The sequence below is a fragment of the Macaca nemestrina genome, chromosome 5, assembly GCF_043159975.1.
Source record: "Macaca nemestrina isolate mMacNem1 chromosome 5, mMacNem.hap1, whole genome shotgun sequence".
NCBI lineage: Eukaryota > Metazoa > Chordata > Mammalia > Primates > Cercopithecidae > Macaca > Macaca nemestrina.
This window is the reverse complement of record NC_092129.1, coordinates 157,140,813-157,166,577: the sequence shown is the minus strand read 5'-3', so window position 1 is coordinate 157,166,577 and position 25,765 is coordinate 157,140,813. Positions and strand designations below refer to the sequence as shown.

The following is a 25,765-nucleotide window of genomic DNA, read 5'->3' as shown; positions in this document are numbered from 1 at the left end:
ATAAATATTTAAATATGTTATTGAAATCCAATTTTGCTGGAAAGCCTAAACACAATGTGGAAGCTATTGACTTGTCTATTATCAATCTTACATACTATTATAAAACAAATGCTATGCCATTATAGCTTCTTTCAACTATCCAAAAGCTTGTGGGTCAGGTGTGAAACCTACAAGATGAAGCAAATGAGGCTTTATCTAGGGGTGACAGTTTTGTGGAAAGACATGAGTATCAGGGAAGGCTACATAATGCAAAAACAAAATTCTGTGTGGACTTGAACCCAAGGCATTTTGCTTACCAGACAAGTAAGCTGAATGACAAAGCAACAATTCCCTGTCATAAAAGTTAATTTATTTGATATTATAGTTAGACATTTAAAAATACACTAGAAGAATTTTAGAGTTTGAAAATGACAAGTTGCATTTTGTTTTGAGCAGGAAACATATCAAGACAAACTTACTTCATACAAGACATTATTGTAATCCCAGTGACTCAGGAGGCCCAAGCAGGAGGACCACTTCAGGCCAGGAATTTGAGATTAGCCTAGACAACATAGCGAGACCTTGTCTCTAAGAAAATAAATTAGTCATTGTAGTAGCACACACCTATAGTTCTAGTTACCTGGGAGGCTGAGGTAGGAGGACAACTTGAGCCTAGGAGTTTGAGGCTGCAGTGAACCATGATCACGCCACTGCACTCCAGCCTAGGTGACAGATCAAGACCCCATTTCTGGGAGGGTGGGAAAACCAGACATTGACAAGGCCTGAGCAGAGGAGGCTGCCAACTGTAGAAATTGCAAGTTACAAAGAAATTCTCTGTTTTCTACCTTGACATCTATAAAAAGTTGCTCTAAAGAAAAAGAACCAGCTCTGGCCAGGCATGGTAGCTCACACCTGTAATTCCAGCACTTTGGGACACCAGGGCAGGTGGATCACTTGAGGTCAGGAGTTTGTGACCAAGCCTGGCCAACATGGTGAAACCCTGTCTCTACTACAAATACAAAAATTAGTGGGGTGTGGTGGTGCTCGCCTATAGTCCCAGCTCTCAGGAGGCTGAGGCAGAATTGCTTGAATCAGGGAGATGGAGGTTGCAGTGAGTCGAGATTGCGCCACGGCCCTCCAGCCTAGGTGACAGAGCAACACAGAAGAGAAGAGAGAGAAGAGAAGAAAAAAGAGAAGAGAGAAGAGAAGAGAAGAGAACCAGTTATTTCCACTGTTTTCAGAACAAATCAACAGACTGAAGTTTACTTGTGTTGACAGTGTGTGAGGTTACAATGTGATACTTACTATTCTTGAGGAGATGGAAATGTTCAGAAAAGAAGCCACACAAAGTACATGGCAGAAGAGCAAAAATGCAAAACAGGCTTAAAGAACCCTGAGTTTAGAAAAAAGCAATAGATCAAAGGGATCAAGAATGGGCATTAGAAGATGAAACTGAAGACAGAATAGGGAGTAGGTTCCAGGCATGGAAACAGGACATTCTCTGTGAGGAAAAGGGAAGAACTTGTTTAGTTAGGCATGAAACACACATTCTAGGTAGAAATAATTTTTTTTTTTCTTGAGATGACATCTAGCTCAGTCACCCAGGTTGGAGTTCAGTGGCACAATCTTGGTTTACTGCAACCTCCGCCTCCCAGATTCAAGCGATTCTCCTGCCTCAGCCTCCGAGTAGCTGGGATTACAGGCGCCTGCCACCACGCCTAGCTAATTTTTGTATTTTTAGTAGAGACGGGGTTTCACTGTGTTGGCCAGGCTGGTCGTGAACTCCTGACCTCGTGATCCGCCTGCCTCAGCCTCCCAAAGTGCTGGAATTACAGGCATGAGCCACCATGCCCGGCCCGGTAGAAATAATTTTTCAAAACTTAGCTGGAAAAATGTATATAGCAACAAGTAATGGTTTAAAACTCAGACTAAAAGGATAGAAGCTCTTTTGAAAAACTTTTTGAGAAGTTGCTTTCTCAAACTAAGCTTTGAAGTGTATTTCTTATCTGTCAGGAAGGTTGGAAGATGGAGAGCTTAGAAGTGGAGAAACCAGAAACTTTTCAAATAAGGGCCCCAGATGCTAGGCTATGTTCCTTCAGCCTCTGAAGTCAGCAGTGAATACATGTGACACAGCATGTGTTCGTGCTATGTGCCACGAATCCATGAAGGAATGAATGAAAAGCAAGCAAATGTGCGGGAATAATCTATAAGAGTTGGCAAGTCATTGGAGGTGGAGATGTACGTCTAATGGGTGGGAATGCACAAATCTGTAAATACGTGTCAAGTGAACCGTTGGGTACATGCGGAAAAGGAATGTGGAGGGAACATGAGCTGATACGAGAAGGAGCACATTTCAGAATCAAAATTATTCTGCTTTCTAGTACTGGCTTTGCCACTTTTATCAGTCTTGTGACTTAAGGATGTTTTCTACTCTAAGTCTCAGCTTCATCTCTAAAATGAGGATAATGATACATGTTTGTGAAAAAAATTAAGTTGGATAAAATAAAACAATGTAAATGACTCATGTTTTGTTTTGTTTTGAGACAGTCTTGCTCTGTTACCCAGGCTGGAGTGCAGTGGCACCACCTCGGCTCACTGCAAACTCCACCTCCTGGGTTCACGCCATTCTCCTGCCTCAGTCTCCCAATTAGCTGGGACTACAGGCTCCCGCCACCACACCAGGCTAATTTTTTGTATTTTTAGTAGAGATGGAGTTTCACCATGTTAGCCAGAATGGTCTAGATCCCCTGACCTCGTGATTCGCCCACCTCGGTCTCCCAAAGTGCTGGGATTACAGGCATGAGTCACCGCGCCTGGCCATGACTCACATTTTATTGTCCCTTAATACATAGCCCTGAATAGACTGTGGCGATTTTTTATGATAAGGTCCTTTTGGTGGCATTTCGAGAGGAGTATCTCAGGCCATGTGCTTGCAAGTGCAGATTTAAAATAAGGAGAAATCTAGGCTGGAGACAAGTTTGCCAGCATTCAGCCATTTAACTGTACTACGTCACCTACTCTGTACTAGGGCCAGAGAGGAAACAATGGCTGGTGAAAGAGCAACTGATATTTCTGAAGGCAGGAAGACATAAATAATTAGAACAAAAGAGAGGGTGAACAACGTATAGTGTTGACAGCGCAGCCCTCAAGTCTTGGGTCCTTCTAAGTGCAAGATGAAAAAGGAAGCCTTCATGACACATAAATTCTTACGAGACAGTGTTTCCCTTCTGGGAGAAATGGAAACTCGGAAATCAGTGATCTCAAAGGGAAATTAGGTATGATTTCTTGGGAGCCACAACCCAACCAGGCTATGAGGCTTTCCAAATAATAACAGTCCTGAGTTTGAGCCTCAGAGAACGCACGTATATTTTCAAGTCATGCACTGTATCAACTGCCTTTTTTGGTAGATAAAAGAAAATACTGTATATGCTAATAATCATTAACAAAAAAACATTCAGGTAAAAAGAAGAAATCTGAGTTTTAACAAAACTGAAAAACACTCAGAAGAGAACTATATGGAATGACAATTTGTTTTTCATCTTCTGGATCATCCCCTGAGGAAAGCAAAGAAAGTTCCCTCAGGATATTCCAGTTGGCAACAGCGGAGCAGAGGAATATTACTTTATTCATTTATTCAGAGAAGTACTTTGCTGGGCACTGTTCTAGAAGATGGGAAATACAAGTGATCAAAATATAACCTACTCCACAACTCTCAAATCCAGCTCCAAAAAACTTTTAGTGTGGAGGATGGTACAGTAAAGATAATAAGCCAATAAATAAGTAAAACATAGCATTTCAGATCTGTATATTATGACAAAAAAAAAAAAAAAAAAAGGCCTAAATTGGAACAGGAAACACAGATGGGGTGCTGAATTACAAGATGGCAGTTAAAGAAGGCCTCACTGACAAGATAAGTTCCCAGTGTTAGGACCCCAATATCCTTCCTTACAAAGGGTGGGGATCCCACCCTAGAAAAGGAATAGCAGTTCAGCCGCCCCACAGCAGCTGTGGCAGGGCTGCTTCTGGATACCTTCATGGAGAAATGCACAAACTGCCCTTCATTTCAAAGATGAGCATCAGTGTCGTCTTCAGAGAAGATGCAGCCATTGTGGGGTTAGGGTTTCTCTCCTCAGGTCACTAGTGTAGGTGCACCTGCTGAGAAGTTTCAGCCATTCCACCTGCAATAAGACAGATAGTTAATGAGAAAAGCAAGAGACAGAACCTGTGAAGAACATGTGACCATCAATCATTTGAATGAAAGGGGGCAAATTTGAATGAAAGGGGACACATTTGTTTATTTGTGTTTGTATAAAGGTATTCCAGACAGGTACACAGGAAACGAAAAGTGGTTCACTGTAGTATATCAAAGACAAAACACAGCCAGGCCTTAGTTTAAATGACAAAAACAGATTTTATTTAGTAACCACTGACAGTGGGAAACCATCTGGGTTTCATAACTGGCACATATCAAAATCAGGCTCCACAAAGCCTGGGAGACGAGGGCCCTATCTTCAGACGTTGACTGAAACAAATGATAAATTCCTTTGGCAGCATCAATTGAGTTTTCTCAGGCAGGCACTTGAGGAGATCGGGCCTATTAGAAACTACGTTCGGGTTTGTTCAGGTCTTTATAGGCCAAGGTGGCCACCTAGTCCAGAAGAGGGCTCAGAAGAATCCGCCTACAGTTTGGTCAAAAAGAGAATCGTTGCCAAGTAGATGAGGGAACTGGGCGGCTGGGGACTGTTGGGGATGGGATGGTTTATAGTATTTTTTGCATATTCAATTATTAAACCGTAGCAATGAAATACCTAATCTAAATAATAAAACGAAACAAAGTTTTAGCTACATTATCCTATCCATTATCGCCACAAGATGGCGATAGCGCTTCTCAATTCGCCTGCGGGACAGAGGAGGGTGCGGCCCCGAGAACTCCTCTCTGTGCCAACTGCAGCGTTTCGTTAGTTCAGTCGCCTGAGCTTTTCTGCATGTAGATTCCTCTCAAGGTAGCCCTTTGTTGACCAAAAAAGAAATACGTTCACTGATTTGGCCAGCTTTTTTTTTTTTTTTTAAACTTTTTTTTTTGGAGGGGAAAGGGAGTGGTCATGGACATCCCGAAGTAGACACAAAAATACAGAGAATCCTGCACTTCCCAAGGCTCGTCGCGGAGGCTTCAACAGTTACCAACATCTTGCCCATTTTGTTTCATTATCCGCACCCACACTGACAGATGAGGGAGTCTAAAAAATATCCGAAACATGAAATCCCATATATGTGATTTTAATTATGAATATTTTCACAAATATCCTAACAGATACGGATATAAAGAAAATACACTGAGATTTTACACCTAAGAAAATTTTAAAAATGATGTGTAACATTATCCAATACCTAGCCCTTAAAGAAAGAAAATCCTGAATTGTCTCAAGTATTTTTTATACTGATTTTGTCTGAATGAGATCCCACCAGATCCAAAGACGGCATTTGGTTGCTGTTCCTCTTGAATGTATTAAAATCCGTAAATTTACCCAGGTCTCCAAGTAGCCTGACTGCTCTTTGAAAAAGGAATTGAGACCATAATCTGGGTGGGAATTCTCACTGATTATGGATTGTCATTGCTTTTAAAACATTCTTTGAAAAGTGTTGTGGAAAAAATGGTTTTCTTTCTTTCTTTTTTTTTTTTTTTTTTTTTTGAGATCTGTCGCCCAGGCTGGAGTGCAGTGGCACGATCTGGGCTCATTGCAATCTCCGCCTCCCGAGTTCAAGCAATTCTCCTGCCTCAGCCTCCCAAGTAGCTGGGACTACAGGCACGCACCACCACGCCTGGCTTATTTTTGTATTTTTAGTAAAGACCGGGTTTTACCATGTTGGCCAGGCTGATCTCCTTCCTGACCTTACGTGATCCGCCCGCCTCAGCCTCCCAAAGTGCTGGGATTACAGGTGTGAGCCACCGCGCCCGGCCAAAGGTGTACTTTTTATGAGAGTATTTTTAAAAATACTCAAATTATCTGTCACAGTTCCTTGCCTATGCCCCTAAAAAGAGAGGGGAGGGGTGGGGGAAGCGGGGGGTGGAAACAGAAATAAAAAGAAAACTGACAGAGGAGGAGTCCAAAAGCCCAACTCCCATTAAGTCAAGACTTCCCACAGTTCTTTAAGCCAGCAAATGAATGTAATTTAAACTGCTTCAAACTTCATATAAAAATAAATCATTTTTGGTAAATCAATAAACAAAGAGGCATCTCCATGACTACTGGTGGGAGTATGTACTCCTCCTTTTCTAAAACAAAAAAAAACAGCAGAGAGCCCTGAGTTGGAAACATGGAAAGCATAACTTTTTTGAGTTGGCTATTATTAAGTGTAATATGAGACGGACCACTCCATTCCTACATCTCTTTTCTTTAACCAATGCATTTTGGCTACAGAAGAAATTATGCCTTTTCTTAGCCACTATTCAGCACATCTACAACATCCAAAATTGAACAGTACTCCAAGAGGGTGCTAAATGACTACATGCCACTTTAACTGAGTCTTCCAAAAACTGAGACTTCTGCTTATAAGGAATGTGGTACACATTAGGACTACTGAGTCCCATGGTCATCCATTCATTACCTCACCCTTTCTGTATAATGGGTCCAAAAAATGTTGAGATATGAGGTATAAAGTGTTCAGTAAGTTAATAGGTGGTCCTGGCTAGCAATAGCAAAGTGAAGCATATCCAAATTTAGAGGGTTTATCTCAGTGAAGACAAATCCCTGCCTTATCCATCACAAAATACTTGCAAGAATACAAGAATACTTCCCCTGACATATGGGGCACTTAGCAGCATCAGTATCCAGAGGTCAGCCTTGGTGAGCTAAGTCTATACTACAGAGCTCAAGTATCACCTCTACCATTGCCTGCCATCCTGGTCACATTGTTTACAAATAAATCACTTGGGCAATCAGTGGGGTGATAGGAAAAGAGACTACGTAACAGCCATATGGTTGATGTGTACCTGATTGTTGATAGCCTCCTCTGAAGAGTGAGAATTTAGGTTAGTATTCATATGGGACATTATTCTCATACTCTGGGACCATTCTGGGAAATTCGTCCATATCACCATTCCCCAAAGCTTCTTGTCAACACAGCCTCCACTTTTGCCCACTTAAAATCTCTGTCTATCCAAACCATTAGCCGTGTACATTCAGTTTAGATCACTCTCCTAGAAAAAGTAAACAATGGCATTCAGTACTCCAAATTGTGCTGAGTGGCAGCAATTCTTTTTCCTATTGTCATTTATGGACATACTTGAGTTACAGCTTCTAATGCTACTGTTACAACTGGCGTCAGTACTATTAGCCAGCTTATATTGAATGCTCATTATGTACAGGACATTGTTGTAAGTATACCAAAACTATTTGCTCAAGAGGCACTATTACATCCCCTATTACATCCACTATTACATTTTAAAATGAAGGGAAAAGCCAGAGGAAAAAAAAGAGAAAAAAGCCAATTCTTCAGGAACTGGTTAGTAATGGGTTGAACTTGTAGCATTCAGTTTTTTTTTTTTTTTTTTTTTTGGAGACGGAAACGCCTCTGTTGCCCAGTCTGGAGTACAGTGACACAATCTCGGCTCACTGCAACCTCCGCCTCCTGGGGTCAAGTGATTCTCCTGCCTGAGCCTCCTGAGTAGCTGAGATTACAGGGTCCTGCCAGCTCATCGGGCTAATTTTTGTATTTTTAGTAGGGATGGGGTTTCACCATGTTGGCCAGGCTGATCTCGAACTCCTGACCTCAACTGATCCACCAGCCTCGGCCTCCCAAAGTGCTGGGATTACAGGCATGAGCCACCCCGCCCAGTCCCATTCAGTTTTTCAAGCAAAGTATTAACTTTTTGTCCTTATTCTTAAGGGGATACTAGCAAGATGAAAATAACCCATAAGGTGATCATTTGTTTCATTACCTCTTAGGCAGGTTAGTCTTCTGAGTAACAGAATTAGCTGGGTTCTTTTCAACTTAACTCTGTGTAGTTTTCGAAAACCTGGCCTTTACAAATTTTCACCTGTGGCTGGACGATATGCCCATGAGTCAGTCGCAATCCTCCTTTTCTTACAAACTCTGCTTTTTATTCTGATTTCTATATCTTGTAAGACAAAGAAGCAAGTTATTTAGCTTGGAAATTATCATCTGACTATTTGGATTAATAGAGAGGGTCAGAGGCCCCTGTAACATAACAATAATGTCATAAAAGTAATTTAAGTTCTGTTTATTCACAGAATTGATAACAGTTCAGTTATCATTAGTATGGGATTATGGTGAAGTAAAAGAACTTGAGTGTATATTTTCTACATAGAAATATATACAACAAACCAGATAACAATTCAAAGAGATATATGTTTTAGAAACTCTACAGAGACAGTTTTCAAAGGCTGGACAAGTGTCCAAGAAAAAGCTCAAAAAAGAAATTTCATAAAGCAGACAATATTTAACTGGGCTTTGAAAAAAATAGGACATGAGTCAACAAAAGTGTGTATTTGATAGTGGATTTAACAAAAATACTAATTGCTTTAGATGCTATTACTGTGCTAAATTTAGATCCATTTTAAATAAACTAGATAGTAACTCGTTTATATACAATTACTACCTTTGAAACCAAAAGCCAGTCATAGTGGGAGCTTCCAAATGCTTTATAGACCTTGGATTTTTACCTAAGAGACACATGACTGAATAGTTACAACCTAGAGCAACATCGTTTGTTGGATGACTGGTTCTTATTTGTGACAACCTGAATAAGGGGGAACTTGTTTTTCCTCACTTCTTCTAGGCAAAGTCAAAAACAGTATTTAAAATACTAAAGAAAAGAGTTTTAAAATTGAAATTGACTTATTTCAGAAAAGAGTCTGGGATAAACGTCCTCAAGTTTTCTGCCTTAACACCCCGAATTCTCCTGTTTAGGCTTCTAATGCCTTTGCTTATATAGATATACCATAAAGGGAAAATAGTATTCTAATTAGAGATAAAGCATTGATCAGGCTGAAAACTACCGCCTTCAAATTCCATTGCAGCCGGACTGGATGGCTCACGCCTGTAATCAGCACTTTGGGAGGCTGAGGCTGGTGGATCACCTGAAGTCAGGAGTTCGAGACCAGCCTGGCCAACATGGTGAAATCCCGTCCCTACTAAAATTACAAAAATTATCCGGGCATGGTGGCGCATGCCTCTAATCCCAGCTACCCGGAAGGCTGAGGCAGGAGAATCGCTGGAACCCGGGAGGCGGAAGTTGCAGTGAGCTGAGATCACGCCACTGCACTCCAGTCTGGGTGACAGAGAAAGTCTCCCTCTCAAAAAAAAAAAAACAAAAAAAAAAAACAAAAAAAAAACTGATTATGTTGCCATAAAAGGTCCCTTTTTTAAAAAATCGCTGTATCCAATGAAAACTGAGAAGTAATCAATCTCCTTCCCGAAAGCGATAAAATACTAAAGAATGAGAAACACAAACTGACAGTTTACTGAGTTTGTTAAGGCAGGCCAAATAAAGGCGGGGTTTGAATTCCTTTGGCGCACCCAAACCGGCCGTGGACTTCCTGGATACAGCAACTAATCAGGATGCAAACAGGAAGGGTGGGCGCTGCCCGGACAAATTCAAACTGATAACCGCTGCAACTTGGCACTGTTCCAACTCACTATCCGCTGGGGGACCGACGAGTATTTTAATCGGTTTCGAACGTGTAATAGAAAGTCTCCCCATCTCCTTAACTCTAAGGGGATTAGAATGGCAGATCTAAAAAAAAAATCATTAAGGATTAGTTCAGACTAAAAAAACAGTAGTGAGTTACAAGTACTATGTCAATGGCCAGCACAGGAGGAATACAAGCACCAGCTCTCTCTTTGAGAAGATGGGTGGCTCTTAAAAGAGCCGTTAGGGTCGAGTTTGCAACCAACTCACTGTTTACTTAGCGCTGGTGTACTTGGTGACGGCCTTGGTGCCCTCGGACACGGCGTGCTTGGCCAACTCCCCGGGCAGCAGCAGGCGCACAGCCGTCTGGATCTCTCTGGAGGTGATGGTCGAGCGCTTGTTGTAATGCGCCAGGCGGGAAGCCTCACCAGCTATGCGCTCGAAAATGTCGTTCACAAACGAATTCATGATGCCCATGGCCTTGGACGAAATGCCGGTGTCAGGATGGACCTGCTTCAACACCTTGTACACATAGATGGAATAACTCTCCTTGCGGCTGCGCTTGCGCTTTTTGCCGTCTTTCTTCTGCGCCTTAGTCACCGCCTTCTTGGAGCCCTTTTTCGGGGCGGGAGCGGACTTCGCGGGCTCTGGCATAGCGAACACTAGCTACAAAGCTCCAAGGAAAAAGAAAAACACGGTGAGCAAGGTACGACAAGGCGCTTTTATATAGAATCGCTTATGCAAATAAGGTGAAGAGCTGAAGTCCTGTGTCTGATTGGTAGTTATTCAGGGTAACGTCAGAGGTCAGTTCTGCCCAATCAGGATTCGCAAATCCAGAAGACGTACTGCCATTGGTTGAAATTAAACTGCAGTCCTAACCAACAACACGTCTTCTTTTTCGCGCCCAATAGTGTTTATAAAAAGCGCCGCCTGTCCTGTTTGTTTCGTAGTTGCTTGTGGTGAGTTAGTTGCGCTCGCAATGTCTGGACGTGGCAAGCAGGGAGGCAAGGCTCGCGCTAAGGCCAAGACTCGCTCCTCTAGGGCTGGGCTCCAGTTCCCCGTGGGCCGAGTGCACCGCCTGCTTCGCAAAGGCAATTATGCCGAGAGGGTTGGGGCCGGCGCGCCGGTGTATCTGGCTGCGGTGCTGGAGTACCTGACAGCCGAGATCCTGGAACTGGCGGGCAATGCGGCCCGCGACAACAAGAAGACCCGCATCATCCCCCGTCATCTCCAACTGGCCATCCGCAACGACGAGGAACTCAACAAGCTGCTGGGCAAAGTCACCATCGCACAGGGCGGTGTCCTGCCCAACATCCAGGCAGTGCTGCTGCCCAAAAAGACTGAGAGCCACCACAAGGCGAAGGGCAAGTAACTACCTGGACTAGTTTGTGGCAACTGGAGTATAACGAGTCCAAACCAACGGCTCTTTTAAGGGCCACCCACGTCTTCTCTAAAAGAACTTAACATTTCCACGTGGAAGAAAATGAGACATGGGGAAAACTTAAGCATCCTTATACCTTTTTAAGACTGTGTAGCGAACACCGCAGATGTAAAAAAAAACTAGAGGAGAGGTGGTCCAGATTCTACCACGTTTAAAAGTTAGGATGTGAACAGATGTATTAGGCCACTACTTAATTTTAAACTTAGCGTGTGTCCACAGAGTGCCAGTGGCTTCGTGAGTTTTTGAAGCACTTTGGCACAAGGGTTATTGCCCTGGCTAGAATTTAGCAGACAGCTATTCCACGCAGGCCAAGGGCGGCAAGAAGTCTCCCCGCTATGTGCCCTGCACGGTGACCCTGCGCGACGGCGCTACCAGAACTCCGAGCTGCTGATCAGCAAGCTGCCTCCTGCGAGAGCTCGTTGGTGACGCCGCTGTAGGAGAGCGAGGCTGCAGGACTTTTGTGACACGATAGTCCACCTCCCTGCAAAGGCTCTCAGAGACACATCTTTCCTGATGGATAGCTGTGAAGCATTCTCTTACCCACCCCACTGCATGTTTCAAAGTATTCCTTTAAAATGAAGTGAGGAAAACACTGGGATGACGTTATCTGGAGCCCAAGAAACATTTCTCATTTGGAAAGGCCTAATATCCTAAGTTGCTTACCCAGAAGAACTTGACAGGATAGTTATTTCTAATAAACCTTAAAACCCTTTCAGGAAATTTGAGGTAAAGTGTTAGCACACAGACTGTTAAAACGTCTTCCTCACAAATACGGGGGAAAATATATAGAGGATTATCATATGGTTAACAAATGATGAGTATTAGAAATGCACTTTAGAAATGAGTATTAGAAATGTTTATGAGTATTAGAAAAGTACAGTGTTGGGCGTTCCTGACACAAACTGAGGCCTCCTAGCAAGACTGGCAGATTTCTGTGGAGGAGGGTTATTTAGTACGATAGTGCAAATAACTTTTGGTGTTGTAGCTAAATAAGGAATATTCATACCAAGATTGCACAATCTTGCCTCCTACCTCTGTTCACTGAACTCTGATGTAATTTATTTATTTATTTATTTTTATTTTATTTTATTTTATTTTTTTGAGACGGGGTCTCGCTCTGTCGCCCAGGCTGAAGTGCAGTGGCGTGATTTCGGCTCACTGCAAGCTCCGCCTCCCGGGTTCACACCATTCTCCTGCCTCAGCCTCCCGAGTAGCTGGGACTGCAGGCGCCCACCACCATGCCCGGCTAATTTTTTGTATTTTTAGTAGAGACCGGGTTTCACCGTGTTAGCCAGGATGGTCTCAATCTCCTGACCTCGTGATCCGCCCGCCTTGGCCTCCCAAAGTGCTGGGATTACAAGCGTAAGCCACAGCGCCTGGCCCACTCAGATGTAATCTTGAGAAAAAGACATTAACAGTTTTCTTGCGTATTGTAGACACTTTTGGCTGTCTGGTGACATGGAAAATCTCAGAATGATGTTTTAAGTATATAAAATGCCAAACAAAGTTAAATTACAGTTATCAGAGTATTTTTGAAACTTGATAGTGATAAATGGGCCTATATAGTTATGTTGTTAATATAGTTAACACATTATATAATTTGGTGAGCCTAATTGCTGTTACTAATTAGAGGAGTATAAATGTTTCAAGATAACTCAGCAATTGTAACGAGAAATGAAACATCTAATGTCTTTTGGGTTACAAAGTAACAGGTACTGAGATTTGTGGCCTAAATTCATAATAAAGTGAAATGTTCAAGTTCAGTCAAGGTTAACTTTTTAAAAATAGATATTTTACTACCCAAACTCACAGACTTCCCCTTCAGCACCCTCCAATTGCTGAATTTTATCCTTAGGGGCGTTGTGACATATAAGTATGGACCTCAGGTTAAAAACTCTTGCTCTAAAATTTGGTCGACCTACCCCATTTCTTTTCAGCTCCTTTTCTCTAGATACCTCCTCTTCCTATCTGGAATTTCTTTAGCACTTAGTCTATTGACATCTCATAACCTTTTATTGTTTCTGTTTCTTGTTCTTAAAATATAACTACTTCCAATCCTAGTATAAATATGATGTTCTGGAACAGAAATAAGTGCTGACAATTAGCAAAAATAGGTACTTGAGAGGCCCCCAAAATTGTAAAATATTTGGCTTTTTGATGGATTTTTATACTGTGTAACCCAAATAATAATTTTATTCATTTTTGAGTTGTTCGTCTTTAAAGGTCTTTCAACTTATTTAAATTAATATTTAATAAATTTCACAAATGTATAGTGGTTGGACACAGGATGTATTTTGCAAGTGTAACTGTCACTGGAAAGGGGTCCCAATCCAGACACCAAGAGAGGGTTCTTGGGTCTCTCTCAAGAAAGAATTCGAGGCAAATCCATAGAGTACAGTGAAAGCAAGTTTATTAGAGAAGTAAAGAAAATTGTTCTTTTGTTCTATTCTAAGGATATTTATAGTTATTTCTTGATTACATGCTAAACAAGGGGTGGATTCTTCATGAGTTTTCTGGGAAAGGGGTGGGCAATTCCCCAACTGAGAGTTCCTTCCCCTTTTAGACCATATAGGGTAACTTTCCTACGTTGCCATGGCATCTGTAAATGGTCATGGCACTGGTGGGAGTGTCTTTTAGCATGCTGATGCATTATAAGTGTGTATAATGAGCAGTGAGGATAACCAGAGGTCAATTTCCTCGCCATCTTGATTTTGGTAGGTTTTGGCTGGCTTCTTTACCTCATGCTTTTATTAGCAGTCTTTGTGACCTGTACCTTGTGCCAACCTCTTCTGTGACTCATTCTGTGAATACAAATGCCTTAAGCTTCTGGGAATGCAGCCCAGTAGGCCTCAGCCTTATTTTACCCAGCTCCTATTCAAGATGGAGTTGCTCTGATTTAAACGCCTCACATAATAAAGTTTGCTGCTAGATTTGTTTTGTAATGTGAAAGAATGTGAGTACTCAGAGTTACTCTGTTTGAACTAAGTTTATCTTGATAGTCAGTTATCCTATTAGAAAAGAGACTGATTAGCATCACATTTTTAAAAATGTTATACTGTGTGTATGTTTACTATTGATTTCAGGACTAAATTTACCGTCAATTTCAGAAACTAAAGAGTCTGACAAACTCAAATATCCTTGTAGGGGAGGCAAAATTTTACCACTATCCTCTTGAGTTTTTATGGCTGGGCCTGATAATTAAACTGACATAAGACAGATTAAGAGGAGAAAAGCATATAACTTTATTTAATATAAATTTTATGTGGCATGGGACATGGGAGCTCTAATTACAGACCCCAAAGAAGTAGCACAACCTAAATGCTTTTCTAGTAGGTTGAACAGAGTAAATTGTGAAAATGTAACTATGTAGGAAGGCTAAAGGAAAACAATTATTTTAAGGAGATCTGCTTGTACAGAATTTTCTTGGTTTCAACTTCCTGTCCTTGATGAAAATGTTCTTTTCCTTTTGGTACAAGGAGGACATCTTCCACACCAGGCCTCTGAGCCCAAGCTAAGCCTGTGATATGCACATATACATCCAGATGGCCTGAAGCAACTGAAGATCCACAGAAGTGAAAATAGCCTTGACCGATGACATTCCACCATTGTGATTTGTTTCTGCCCCACCCTAACTGATCAATGTACTTTGTAATTCTCCCCACCCTGGAGAATGTACTTTGTGAGATCCACCCCCTACCCCCAAAATATTGCTTTAAACTCCACCACCTATCCCAAAACCTGTAAGAACTAATGATAATCCCACCACCCTTCGCTGACTTTTTTCGAACTCAGCCCGCCTGTACCCAGGTGAAATAAACAGCCTTGTTGCTCACACAAAACCTGTTTGGTGGTCTCTTCACACGGACATGGGAATTTTAATTCCCGCTTTTAGGGAGGAAAAAGGGAACAGTGAGAGTGCCTTTCTGCCTTTCTTGTACCTACTCTTTTAAATTGCCTTTATCTCAAAATCTTATTCCAAAATGGCATATTTTGGGATGGCATATTCTGCCACATTTTACCATTCATTGCTATCCTTATTGTCACTAATTGCTATGCGAAAACTCATGAAATCAGATACAGAAAATGGCTTCTGATTGGTGAGAAGCTCAAGCAGAGAAATATATTTGTTAAGTAATGTTGGGGAAAATACAATTTTGAAATCTCCCAAAGAATAGAAAGGAAATAATTTTATTATTGAAGAAGCATTAAACCAGAGAGTTGCTTATCACAGGCAATCTTACGAAGAGATTGCAAAACCAGAAAGAAATCTTGCTTTCTTATTAGGAATAGCCACGTTGGATAGGTTTTGCAATTCCAAGTTAGGTGACAGCTAAAGTTTGGCCTATTTTCTCACTGGAAACTGGGAGACAGAGCACTATCTTTTTTAATGATGAACATTTCAAAGAGATAGCTCTCCACGCATTGAGAAAATATTCTCAGTTATAAGGCCTGTGTAGTCATTAAAAGGATTTGCATACATTTTAAAAGGACAAAGACATCTTGAAAGTGATGGGAAAGGAAGTCTCTTGTTTACAACAGATAATTAAGCCTGTTATTTTTAATTTGTATTTACCCTTAGATTAAGTATTCAATTAATCTATGCTCCCTTACCCTCTTTACAACATATACTGAATTCAGCTACAGCAAGTTACAGCCAGTCATATCAATTTTGTTTTGTTTTGTTTTCCAAAGATGTATGGCAAGTTTTCTTTTATTGCAACATAAATGCAAAAATTTTAAAAGTATTTTAATGAAAAGTTTATCTTCATTTACTTTATGACATTTAAGTTGAGTACTTTGAAAATACTTCAAGCATTGCTGTAAGGAACTCATTGAAATAAAGAGTAGCAAGAAAATCACCAAATAGGCCGGGTGCAGTGGCTCATATATTCAGTATATGATAAGTTCCTCAAATCAGTGGGGGAAATAGGTCATGTATTGTACTGACTAACCAGCTGATTAACTTTTTGAAAAGTTATTTCCATAAACAAGAAATCAAATCCTTATTAGTACAGTTAGATTATTTAAAATGGTTCTACCCAGCATTAGTTAAGGTTGTAGGCATATCAGAAACTGCTACTGGTGTAGGGGCCAAGAGAAAACCTCCCTTTTGCCCTCTGAAAGTTTACTGAAAATCAACTGATAAGAGAATATTAATAAGAGAAAAGGCATACAAATTTATTAAGGTACAGGGCTGGGGACCACAGAATAACTACCTCAACGCCTCAGTGGGGTACAGAAGCTTATATACCCTTTCTCAGAGGCAAAAGAGGAGATGGGTAATGTAGACAATTTTTTGAGGAACAGTAAATGATTATTAGGGAGAAGGAATGCACCAAGGAGAAAGAAATTAACTTGTAAATGATTCTCTTTGGAATCTGAATGAGATCAAGAGGCCAGCTTTATCTTGTGGGAAAGTTCATCTAGGTATAGTTGCATTCTTCAGTCTTCTTTTCTGCATGCAGTAGATAATGAGGTAACCGAAGGCAATTGTGCTTCTTTTGGTAAGAAGCTTTCTTGGTCATATCAGGAAATTCCAGAGAAAGTCCCTCCCTGGAAGAGAAACAAGACAAAGTTAGAGGGATCTTGATTCTTAGACTTGTTTCTGAGAACCTTCAATTTTCCAAAGCACCCAGGATTACCAAGCTCGATATCTGGGGGGATAATTCTACACCCCAAACACTGGAAATTAAAATAAGTAGAAGATAACTTAGCAATATACCTGAAAGATCTTTAAATTCTATATGAGTCTATCTTGTATTGCTAGGAATTTAGCATATGGAGTATATTTCCATGGTATATTAAGGAGAAAAATGCCACAAAATAGCATAGTTCCACACAAAGAAAGAAAACATGTATATATGTAGAGATAATATTTTATTCTTTTTGCTTTATGTATCTTCTATAATGTTAACATTTTTGTTATGAGGCAGGAATCATGTTAAGTGAAAAAAGGAAGAAAAACAGCCTAGGTCTCGAGGATTAAAAAGGACTGAAGGAGAACAAAAGGGAGTAGTGCACAGCAGGCCTGTTTCCCTTTTAGGTCCCCTCCCCCGACGCGGAGGGACTTCCCGCCAAAGCTCTTCCGGTTTTCAGTCTGGTCCGCAGGGTTTACCCATAAAAGAAAGCTGCCATCACAGGCAGCAGATCTTTGTTCTCTGATCACTTGATAATGTCAGGACGCGGCAAAGGAGGTAAGGGTCTGGGGAAAGGGGGTGCCAAGCGCCACCGCAAAGTGCTGCGCGACAACATCCAGGGCATCACCAAGCCAGCCATCCGGCGCCTTGCCCGCCGCGGCGGTGTGAAGCGCATCTCCGGCCTCATCTATGAGGAGACCCGCGGGGTGCTGAAGGTCTTCCTGGAGAACGTGATCCGGGACGCTGTGACCTACACGGAGCACGCCAAGCGCAAGACGGTCACCGCCATGGACGTAGTCTATGCGCTGAAGCGCCAGGGCCGCACCCTTTATGGCTTCGGCGGCTAAACGGCATTTTGAAGCCCTGTCGTTCTCTAAAAAGGCCCTTTTTAGGGCCCCTAAGCTTTCAACAAAAGAGTTAAAATGACAGCAAACTGAGTCTCTTAATAGGGTCCTTGTCAGTGAGTTCTCTTATCCTGTTTTAAACACAAGATTAACTCGGGATGTCGAAAGTGGACTGATGACTACAGGTGGCCCTGGGCCGAGATTTCCCAAGGCTAGAAGAGCCTCTGCTGGCCAGTAACTTCTGGCGGCTGCTTGCAAATTGCCTGCAGCCGGTTTACCGCTCGGATTAGGGCTAGACACTTAACTTCCCTCTGGCCCTTCAAATACGTCTCGGGAGAGATGAGGGGTTTGATGGGGGCTCCATTAAATGCTGGAGCCTTCAGGATTTGGAGTGGGGAGCAGACCATACTTTTACTACTGTAGAAGACAGCTGGGCAGTCTTAAGAGTTTTAGTAATAATATTCCTTTATATGTTTGCCTTCTGATACGATTTTTAAATACTGAAATATATCAAGTATACAAAATGCGCTGGTGACCACACCACTTACTCAACAACTACAGTTAAAATCCTCATGTGCCTTCTCAGTAGCACAGCCCTCCCTTTTTCCTATCCTAGAATTAACTAATATTCTAGGATAAACTGATATTCTGAATTTGGTGTTTACTGTTCCTACGCATTTTTAACTTTAGATGCACATACCCCTAATCTATTTTAAACATCTTCATGAATTTTTACATTTGCTCTTGAAATATATCCGTGTTGAAATGTGCAGTTCTACGTTATTTTCACCATTAATCTAGTTTTCTAATGTGTCAGTAAATACTTTATTCATTTCTGTTGATTTTTTTTTTTCCTCATTACAAAACAGCACTGTACACACCTGTGCATTTTCTGGTTACATGAAAGTGGAATTATTTGGTAAAAGTATGTGCATATTCAACATGAGTAAAAATGAACAATTTGCTTTCCAGGATAGTATTTTAAAATTTACACTCCCATATTCCACCAGCAGTGCTTCAGAATTATTGTTTATCAGCATTTCCTTATGTCAGATTGGAGTTTTTTCAATGAGATTTTTTGCTATTTGGAGATTTTCCCACTTTTCTGGGAATTTTGGTCTATCCAGATTCTCTAGTTTTTATTTTATGAGTTTTGATTTGTAAATATTTATATATTTGAGTTTTAACTTTTTGTCAGTATGTGACAAATATATTCTGTCACCTTGTGGGTTCGTTTTTAACTGTTCGTGATATCTTTGGATGTACAGAATTTTAATAATGTTGGATTTATATTTTTTATAGTTTTTGAATGCTGCCTTTTCATAAAGGAGTTATCTGCCTTCCACTTTCCCCAGGAGCTGCAGGCATCAATCTGGGGAGAAAAAAAAAAGTATTTAGGCTGCTTATCTCCTGATTTGGCTTGAATTGGATAGTAAGGCTTTTCTGAAATAGCTCTAAGAGTAGCTTTAAGAGCAAGCTAAGGGAAGACCTCACAAAAGATTGATCTTACTCTGTAAATAAGCAATGATTAACAACACCTAAAATTTTCAAAGTATTACAAAAGGGACAAAAGAAAGGGTGAAAGAGGAAAGTAATTCCTAAGATACACTGAAAGTTTGTTGAAAATTGTGTTAAACGCTTTACATGGATTATCTCATATCTCATATTTTCATGATAGATTTTACTACTCTTATTTTAAAATGACAAAATAGAGGTCAAATCAAATAACCAATTCACAAATGTTAGAGTCTGTGACCCAAACTTGTAATTTTTAAATTTTTATTCTTCCAGGAGCATAGATTCAAATTGCCCTGAACATACACTCACTCAAACCTGTAATATTCTTAATCACACTCTCTTAGTAGATAGAGAAGCCATCACAGAGAGTAGTAGTGGTGCTAGTCCTGTAAGGGAGAATTTGGGGAAATGTGTCAGGACAGGTACAAAACCTGCCTGTCACTTATCCCAATAGGAATGAATTATTTTCATGTGTCAGTTTGTGGGCCTACCTGAGAAAGTTGTTTTCATTTTGTGTCTATATAGTTATGTTATTGTTAAAGAAATCTGCAGCAATGTAACATGTCCTTCCCTGTCATTTTTCATGTTCCAAGCCCAATGGATTAAACACTTCCTTAGGAAAAACTGTAGTAAGTGGTGATGCCAGAAGGAATTGTAATCCTTTGCATAGTGCCCTAGTGGGTTTTAGGTCAAGTTCTGCTCATTGAGTGTCTTATGGTATAGCACTAGCCATGCATGGAGTTTGAGCACTTACAATGTGGCATGTGACTGAGGGAGTGTTTAATTATATTTTAATTAGTTTACATTTAAAAACTGGTGCTGGATTCAATTAGATAACATCCAAGTATGCTTGGAACACCTTAGGGACATGAATCAGAATCTTCTTATTCTAATTACAGATGAATTCCCCATTAAAATTTATTTTGATATACTGTAAAAGTGTAAAATACACACCAGATTTTGAAGATTTGAAATGAAAAAAGAATGCAAGATATTTAATACATTCTGTATTGACTATATGCTGAAACTGTATTTTTGATACATTCTGTCAAATAGGATACATTATTAAAATTAATTGTAACTTTTTTTTTTTTTTGGAAACGAAGTCTTGACCCTCTTGTCCCCCAGGTTGGAGTGCAATGGCACCATCTCGGCTCACTGCAACCTCTGCCTCCCAGGTTCAAGAGATTCTCCTGCCTCAGCCTCCCGAGTAGCTGGGAATACAGATGCGTACCACCCCGCCTGGCTAATTTTTTGCATTTTAAGTAGAGACAGGGTTTCACCATGTTGACCAGGCTGGTCTTGAACTCCTGACCTCAGGTGATCCACCCACCTCGGCCTCCCAAAGTGCTGGCATTGCAGGCATGAGCCACTGCGCCTGATTTTTTTTTAACTTTTAAAAATGGTTACTGGAAAGATAAGAAGTACATGTATGACTTGTATTATATTCACTCCCCCCATTTTTTTTTTGAGATGGAGTCTTGCTCTGTCGCCCAGGTTCTAGTGCAGTGGCATGATCTCGGCTCACTGCAACCTCTGCCTCCCAGGTTCAAGTCATTCTCCTGCCTCAGCCTCCCAAGCAGCTGGGACTACAGGCGTCCCATTAGTCGAAACCATGCCCGACTAATTTTTGTATTTTTAGTAGAGACGGGGTTTCACCATACTGGCCAGGCTGGTCTTGAACTCCTGACCTTGTGATCCACCCACCTCAGCCTCCCAAAGTGCTGGGATTACAGGCATGAGCCATCGCACCTGGCCGTATTATATTTCTATTTGAGTAGTGTCTTAAGAGTAACAAACTGGCTTTCAGACACTTATAATAGGACAGAAAAATCCTAGTTCAAGAAAGAATGAGAAAGTAGGAGAAACCAAATGAACAACAAATTTCCCAGGCTGGGCACGGTGGCTCACCCACCCGGTTCATGCCAGCACTTTGGGAGGCCAAGGTGGGTGGATCACCTGACGTCAGGAGTTCAAGACCAGCCTGGCCAACATGGTGAAATCACATCTCTACTAAAAATATAAAAACTAGCCGGGCATGGTCACGGGCGCCTGTAATCCCAGCTATTCAGGAGGCTGAGGCAGGAGAATTGCTTGAACCCAGGAGACAGAGGTTGCATTGAGCCGACACAGTGCCACTGCACTCCAGCCTCAGTGACAGTGAGACTGTCTCAAAAAAAAAAAATTTTTTTTTCCTTTCCTTCACGTATATTCCTGAAGACAGAGATAAGGTCTTCTCCCAGCTGTACTTATACCTCAGGTAATATCAAGAAAGCAGTGACATGATATATTACACTTCATGGGCATAGAGTTGTGACATTTACTCCTTTGTATTAAGGACTTGAAGAATTACTAAGTTTTTCCAACTCATCTAAGGTAGAAAGCCATGCCATTTTCTTAGGTCCATTGACCTCTTTACTTCCAACTTCTAGGCTCAGATACTAGAAAACAACACAGACCAAACATATGATTGCCAAGTCCCTAACCACAGTTAAATAAACCTCCACTTTTCAATCCCAGAGCTACTCTCAGTTTCCCAAAGAATGGGAAAATCTGAAGCAGGCAATTATTCTGTGAAGTGTTCTTCAGGAGGCTGTAACAATTGTTAGATTAAATTGCTGTGGTCCAGAATCACACAGCAATTATTGTAAAGCACTGAACTACTCTTTAAAAAATTATTTTATGAGACAGGAGACAATTTAGCACATTCAACTTTTTAACAATCTAAGAGAGATTATGAAATATAAAAATGAATAAAAGAGCCCTATTTTTGTTTCAAATTAAGTCAAATTAATACACATGGCTAATGAGAAAATACATGACAAAGAGATATGTGGTATAATGGGAACAAACAAGAGCATAATGGAATCTTGTACTGATTCTAACGATCTGAGCAAATTAAGCTTTGCATCCATTTAGCTATTTGTAAAATAACATTGATCTGAACTTTTTGATTCCTTCAAGCTGTTAAACTCTGTGCTATCAACCGGGAATGGTTGCTCACGCCTGTAATCCTAGCACTTTGGGAGGCCGAGGCCGGTATAGATAGCCTGAGGTCGGGAGTTCGAGACCAGCCTGGCCAACATGTTGAAACCCCCATCTCTACTAAAAATACAAAATTTAGGCAGGCGTGGTGGCAGGCGCCTGTAATACCAGCCATTTGGGAAACTGAGGCAAGAGAATCGCTTGAACCTGGGAGGGAGAGGGTTGCAGTGAGCCAAGATCTCACCATTGGACTGCAGCCTGGGCAACAGAGCTAGACTCTGTCTTGCGGGGGGAAGGGGGAGGATATCTGTGCTATGGAGAGAAATAAAATGAGATCATTTTGAAGGGAGTGAGAAAAGGGGTGAGGGTGAAAGCAGGAGAAAGTTATGGCCACTTCCACCCAGTATTTCTATTAAAACACAAATGCACTTCCAGAATTTTATAAAAAGCAAAAAGGACTGAAAGTAAATTGTATAAAATCAAGATGTTATGTCCATTTGCAAAAATAGTTTGTAAGTCTAAAGGTAATAACAGCAGATAACTTCAGAGTAAAAATTTTAGTCTGTAAAGAGTAGTCAGGTATACCTGAAGGTAGAATTCATTGGCATAGTGTATCTTAGTTTGTTTTTGAATTTTATTTGCGACGGAGTCTTGCTCTGTTGCCCAGGCTGGAGTGCAGTCAGGTGATCTCAGCTCACTGCAACCTTTGCCTCCTGGGTTCCAGCAATTCTCCTGCCTCAGCTTCCCCAGTAGCTGGGACTACAGGCACATGCCACCACACCCAGCTAATTTTTGTATTGTTAGTAGAGACGGGGTTTCACTATTTTAGCCATGCTGCTTTCGAATTCCTGACTTCAAGTGATTGCCTCCTATATAGGTATAGATATAGATCAGTGCCTTCTATATAGGTAAGCAATAAATATAATTATTTGTTGATACATTTCTTAGAATATTAGTGTAACCCCAAAATTGCTGATAGGATAAATAAGACTTAGATGAACAGTGAACATATGCTTTGCATGTATTTAAAGTTTTCCAATATGACCTTGCTAATCTCCAAATGCCCAAGGGCGGGCAATATCCCCAAAGACTAGAACAATGCATGGCCAAATGTGTTAAATATATATACAGACACATATACGTTGAAAATTTCCCTGTGAAACTGGCCTGCATTTCTAAATCACAAATTTAGCCAGGTAACAACCTAGCTTAAAATTCGTGGACCCTTTCTTTCACTTGGTTCTTCCAAAAGAGTTCCACACTGCTTATCACCGGCATAGTCATTCTAGCCTCCAGTTACACAATAAAACCCACCCAACTCTGCTCAGACCCTGTGCTGCTGGGGAAGTTCCCTTCTCCTCTACTCCAACTTCTTGCTTCGGGGCGGACTGTCTCTAGTCTCAGTCTGTTGTCTCCCCTCTGGATCCAGTTGCTTTTCCTTTTCTATAAGTTTTGTCAAAAGGAAAAATTACTGATTGAGCCAATTGACGCTGAACATGCCTTAACAACTAGCAAACTATTCAAGAATCTCCGCGATGATCTCATGTTCCGTTTCTTCACTCATGAGAAAAGCTGTGCTCCTCCCCTTACCCTTGCAGACTATCCTGCCTGGTGGTCTGGCATCTTCCCGATGTCTTGTGGGCTGGAGAGGTGGAAACGGGGGGGGGGGGGGGGGGGGGGTGAGAGGGAAGCAAGCAAGGCAGAGCTGGGTACAGCCTAGAAGGGGTTAAACAAGGTAATTGCTCGCGCGAAAGCCATACGTACTGGTAGGCCATCGGGAACCAAATTTACAAATATATAAACTCAAGTTAGAACTCCTTTAAATGGTGGAAAGTACACGTGACACAATAGGCTTTCAACAAGTTCTAACAGGAAGTCACAGCACTCGACACAACGGAAGTATCCATTTTCGCGCCAAGAGCCAGGAAGCACTTTCTGTTAACGCAAATTTCCTGCACATCCTTAATTTTTTAGGCGCCATATTCCCTACTCAGTACTCAGTACTAACAAAGTGCATATGGCTTCTTTAGCCTGTACTCGATTACAAGCACTGTACGCATTACTCAATGTAATGAGATCATAACAACCCCTTTAAATAGATCGCCATTATTTAAACCTGGATTAGGAACACGTGTTTGCAGCTCTAATAGCGACAATTTAAGTGGCTCTTAAAAGAGCCTTTGGGGTTGGGCTTTAAGACGCTTACTTGGCAGGTTTACTTAGCGCTGGTGTACTTGGTGACGGCCTTGGTGCCCTCCGACACCGCATGCTTGGCCAACTCCCCGGGCAGCAGCAGGCGCACGGCCGTCTGGATCTCCCTGGAGGTGATGGTCGAGCGCTTGTTGTAATGCGCCAGACGGGAAGCCTCACCCGCAATGCGCTCAAAGATGTCGTTGACGAAGGAGTTCATGATTCCCATGGCCTTAGAGGAGATGCCGGTGTCGGGGTGGACCTGCTTCAGCACCTTGTACACGTACACGGAGTAGCTCTCCTTACGGCTGCGCTTGCGCTTCTTGCCGTCTTTCTTCTGGGCCTTAGTCACTGCCTTCTTCGAGCCCTTCTTGGGTGCAGGAGCGGACTTCGCTGGCTCCGGCATGTTGAGGGCGAACTACGAGTCGAGGCGGACTAACAGCAGATCGAGAAAACGGGAAGTAATGGGAGCAAGGCACCAGGAGTCGTTTTTATATAGAACCTCTCATGCAAATGAGGTGAAGAGTTAAAGTCCTGTATCTGATTGGTGGTTATTCAGGCTGACCTCAGAGGTTAGTTATACCTAATCAACCAATCAGCAAATCCAAAAGATGTACTTCCATTGGTTAAAATTAAGTGGCAACTCTAACCAATGACATATCTTCTTTTTCGCGCCCAATGGTGTTTATAAAAGGCGCTGCCTCTCCACTTTCGTTTCGCTGGGTACTTTAAGTAAGTTGTGGCCAGTATGTCTGGACGTGGCAAGCAAGGCGGTAAAGCTCGCGCTAAGGCCAAGACCCGTTCTTCTCGGGCTGGGCTGCAGTTCCCTGTGGGCCGAGTGCACCGCTTACTCCGCAAGGGCAATTATGCAGAGCGGGTTGGGGCCGGCGCGCCGGTGTACCTGGCTGCGGTGCTGGAGTACCTGACTGCTGAGATCCTGGAGCTGGCCGGCAATGCGGCCCGCGACAACAAGAAGACCCGCATCATCCCGCGTCACCTCCAGCTGGCTATTCGCAACGATGAAGAGCTCAACAAGCTGCTGGGCAAAGTCACCATCGCGCAGGGTGGTGTCTTGCCCAATATCCAGGCCGTGCTGCTGCCTAAGAAGACTGAGAGCCACCATAAGGCCAAATAAAGAGCGAGGTTGTGAAAACTGAAAAACAAAGGCTCTTTTCAGAGCCACGCTACACTGTCCTAGAGAAAGCTGGACACGGTCATGTTTGTTTCACTTCATGTTTGTTTCATTAGATCCCATTGTAAAGCGCTTCTTTCCCGGTTGGGCTGGAGTAACTCTTTACAATGTTTTTTGATGTAACTGAATCCACTGGAAGGCAATGAAGACCCACAAGTTATTGTAGGATACACCGGAGAAGCTTATTCAGCAGGAGTAATAAGTGAAATCAAATATGCAAATCCCTGAAGTCTATTTACCAATTCCGGAGTTTATGTTTGTTTTTGAGATGGAGTCTTTCCCTGTTGCCCAGGCTGGAGTGCAGTGGTGCGATCTCGGCTCACTGCA

The 25,765-nt window shown here is 41.8% G+C and overlaps 5 protein-coding genes across 6 annotated transcripts; 3 read left to right on the top strand and 2 right to left on the bottom strand.

The window, feature by feature from the left end:
* Positions 1-327: 327 nt before the first annotated feature.
* On the bottom strand, positions 328-10,354 carry LOC105491668 (histone H2B type 1-J). Of its 2 annotated transcripts, XR_011623924.1 has the most exons (3): positions 9,902-10,354; positions 7,919-8,098; positions 4,164-5,216 (listed from the first exon to the last, which is right to left on the bottom strand). XR_011623924.1 is itself a non-coding variant. In XM_011758256.2 (2 exons), the coding sequence occupies exon 1, from the start codon at positions 10,283-10,285 to the stop codon at positions 9,905-9,907; it is 381 nt and encodes a 126-aa protein (XP_011756558.1). In that variant the 5' UTR covers positions 10,286-10,348; the 3' UTR covers positions 328-4,157; positions 9,902-9,904. The 2 variants fall into 2 exon arrangements, 1 of the variants encoding a protein (XP_011756558.1); XM_011758256.2 differs by lacking the exons at positions 4,164-5,216; positions 7,919-8,098 and adding an exon at positions 328-4,157 and having other exon boundaries at positions 9,902-10,348.
* Positions 10,355-10,561: 207 nt separating this feature from the next.
* On the top strand, positions 10,562-14,899 carry LOC105491667 (histone H2A type 1). The gene is made up of 2 exons (XM_011758255.3): positions 10,562-11,798; positions 14,549-14,899. The coding sequence occupies exon 1, from the start codon at positions 10,611-10,613 to the stop codon at positions 11,001-11,003; it is 393 nt and encodes a 130-aa protein (XP_011756557.1). The 5' UTR covers positions 10,562-10,610; the 3' UTR covers positions 11,004-11,798; positions 14,549-14,899.
* Positions 14,900-16,229: 1,330 nt separating this feature from the next.
* Positions 16,230-24,723, bottom strand: LOC105491666 (H2B clustered histone 12). Its single transcript, XM_011758254.3, has 2 exons — positions 24,263-24,723; positions 16,230-16,625 (listed from the first exon to the last, which is right to left on the bottom strand). The coding sequence occupies exon 1, from the start codon at positions 24,650-24,652 to the stop codon at positions 24,272-24,274; it is 381 nt and encodes a 126-aa protein (XP_011756556.1). The 5' UTR covers positions 24,653-24,723; the 3' UTR covers positions 16,230-16,625; positions 24,263-24,271.
* Positions 17,141-21,046, top strand: LOC105491665 (H4 clustered histone 9). The gene has a single exon (XM_011758253.3). It carries the CDS (start codon positions 17,245-17,247, stop codon positions 17,554-17,556), a length of 312 nt encoding a protein of 103 aa, XP_011756555.1. The 5' UTR covers positions 17,141-17,244; the 3' UTR covers positions 17,557-21,046.
* A 233-nt stretch (positions 24,724-24,956) lies between the features above and the next one.
* Positions 24,957-25,440, top strand: LOC105491664 (H2A clustered histone 12). The gene has a single exon (XM_011758252.3). It carries the CDS (start codon positions 24,995-24,997, stop codon positions 25,379-25,381), a length of 387 nt encoding a protein of 128 aa, XP_011756554.1. The 5' UTR covers positions 24,957-24,994; the 3' UTR covers positions 25,382-25,440.
* The last annotated feature ends 325 nt before the right edge of the window (positions 25,441-25,765 follow it).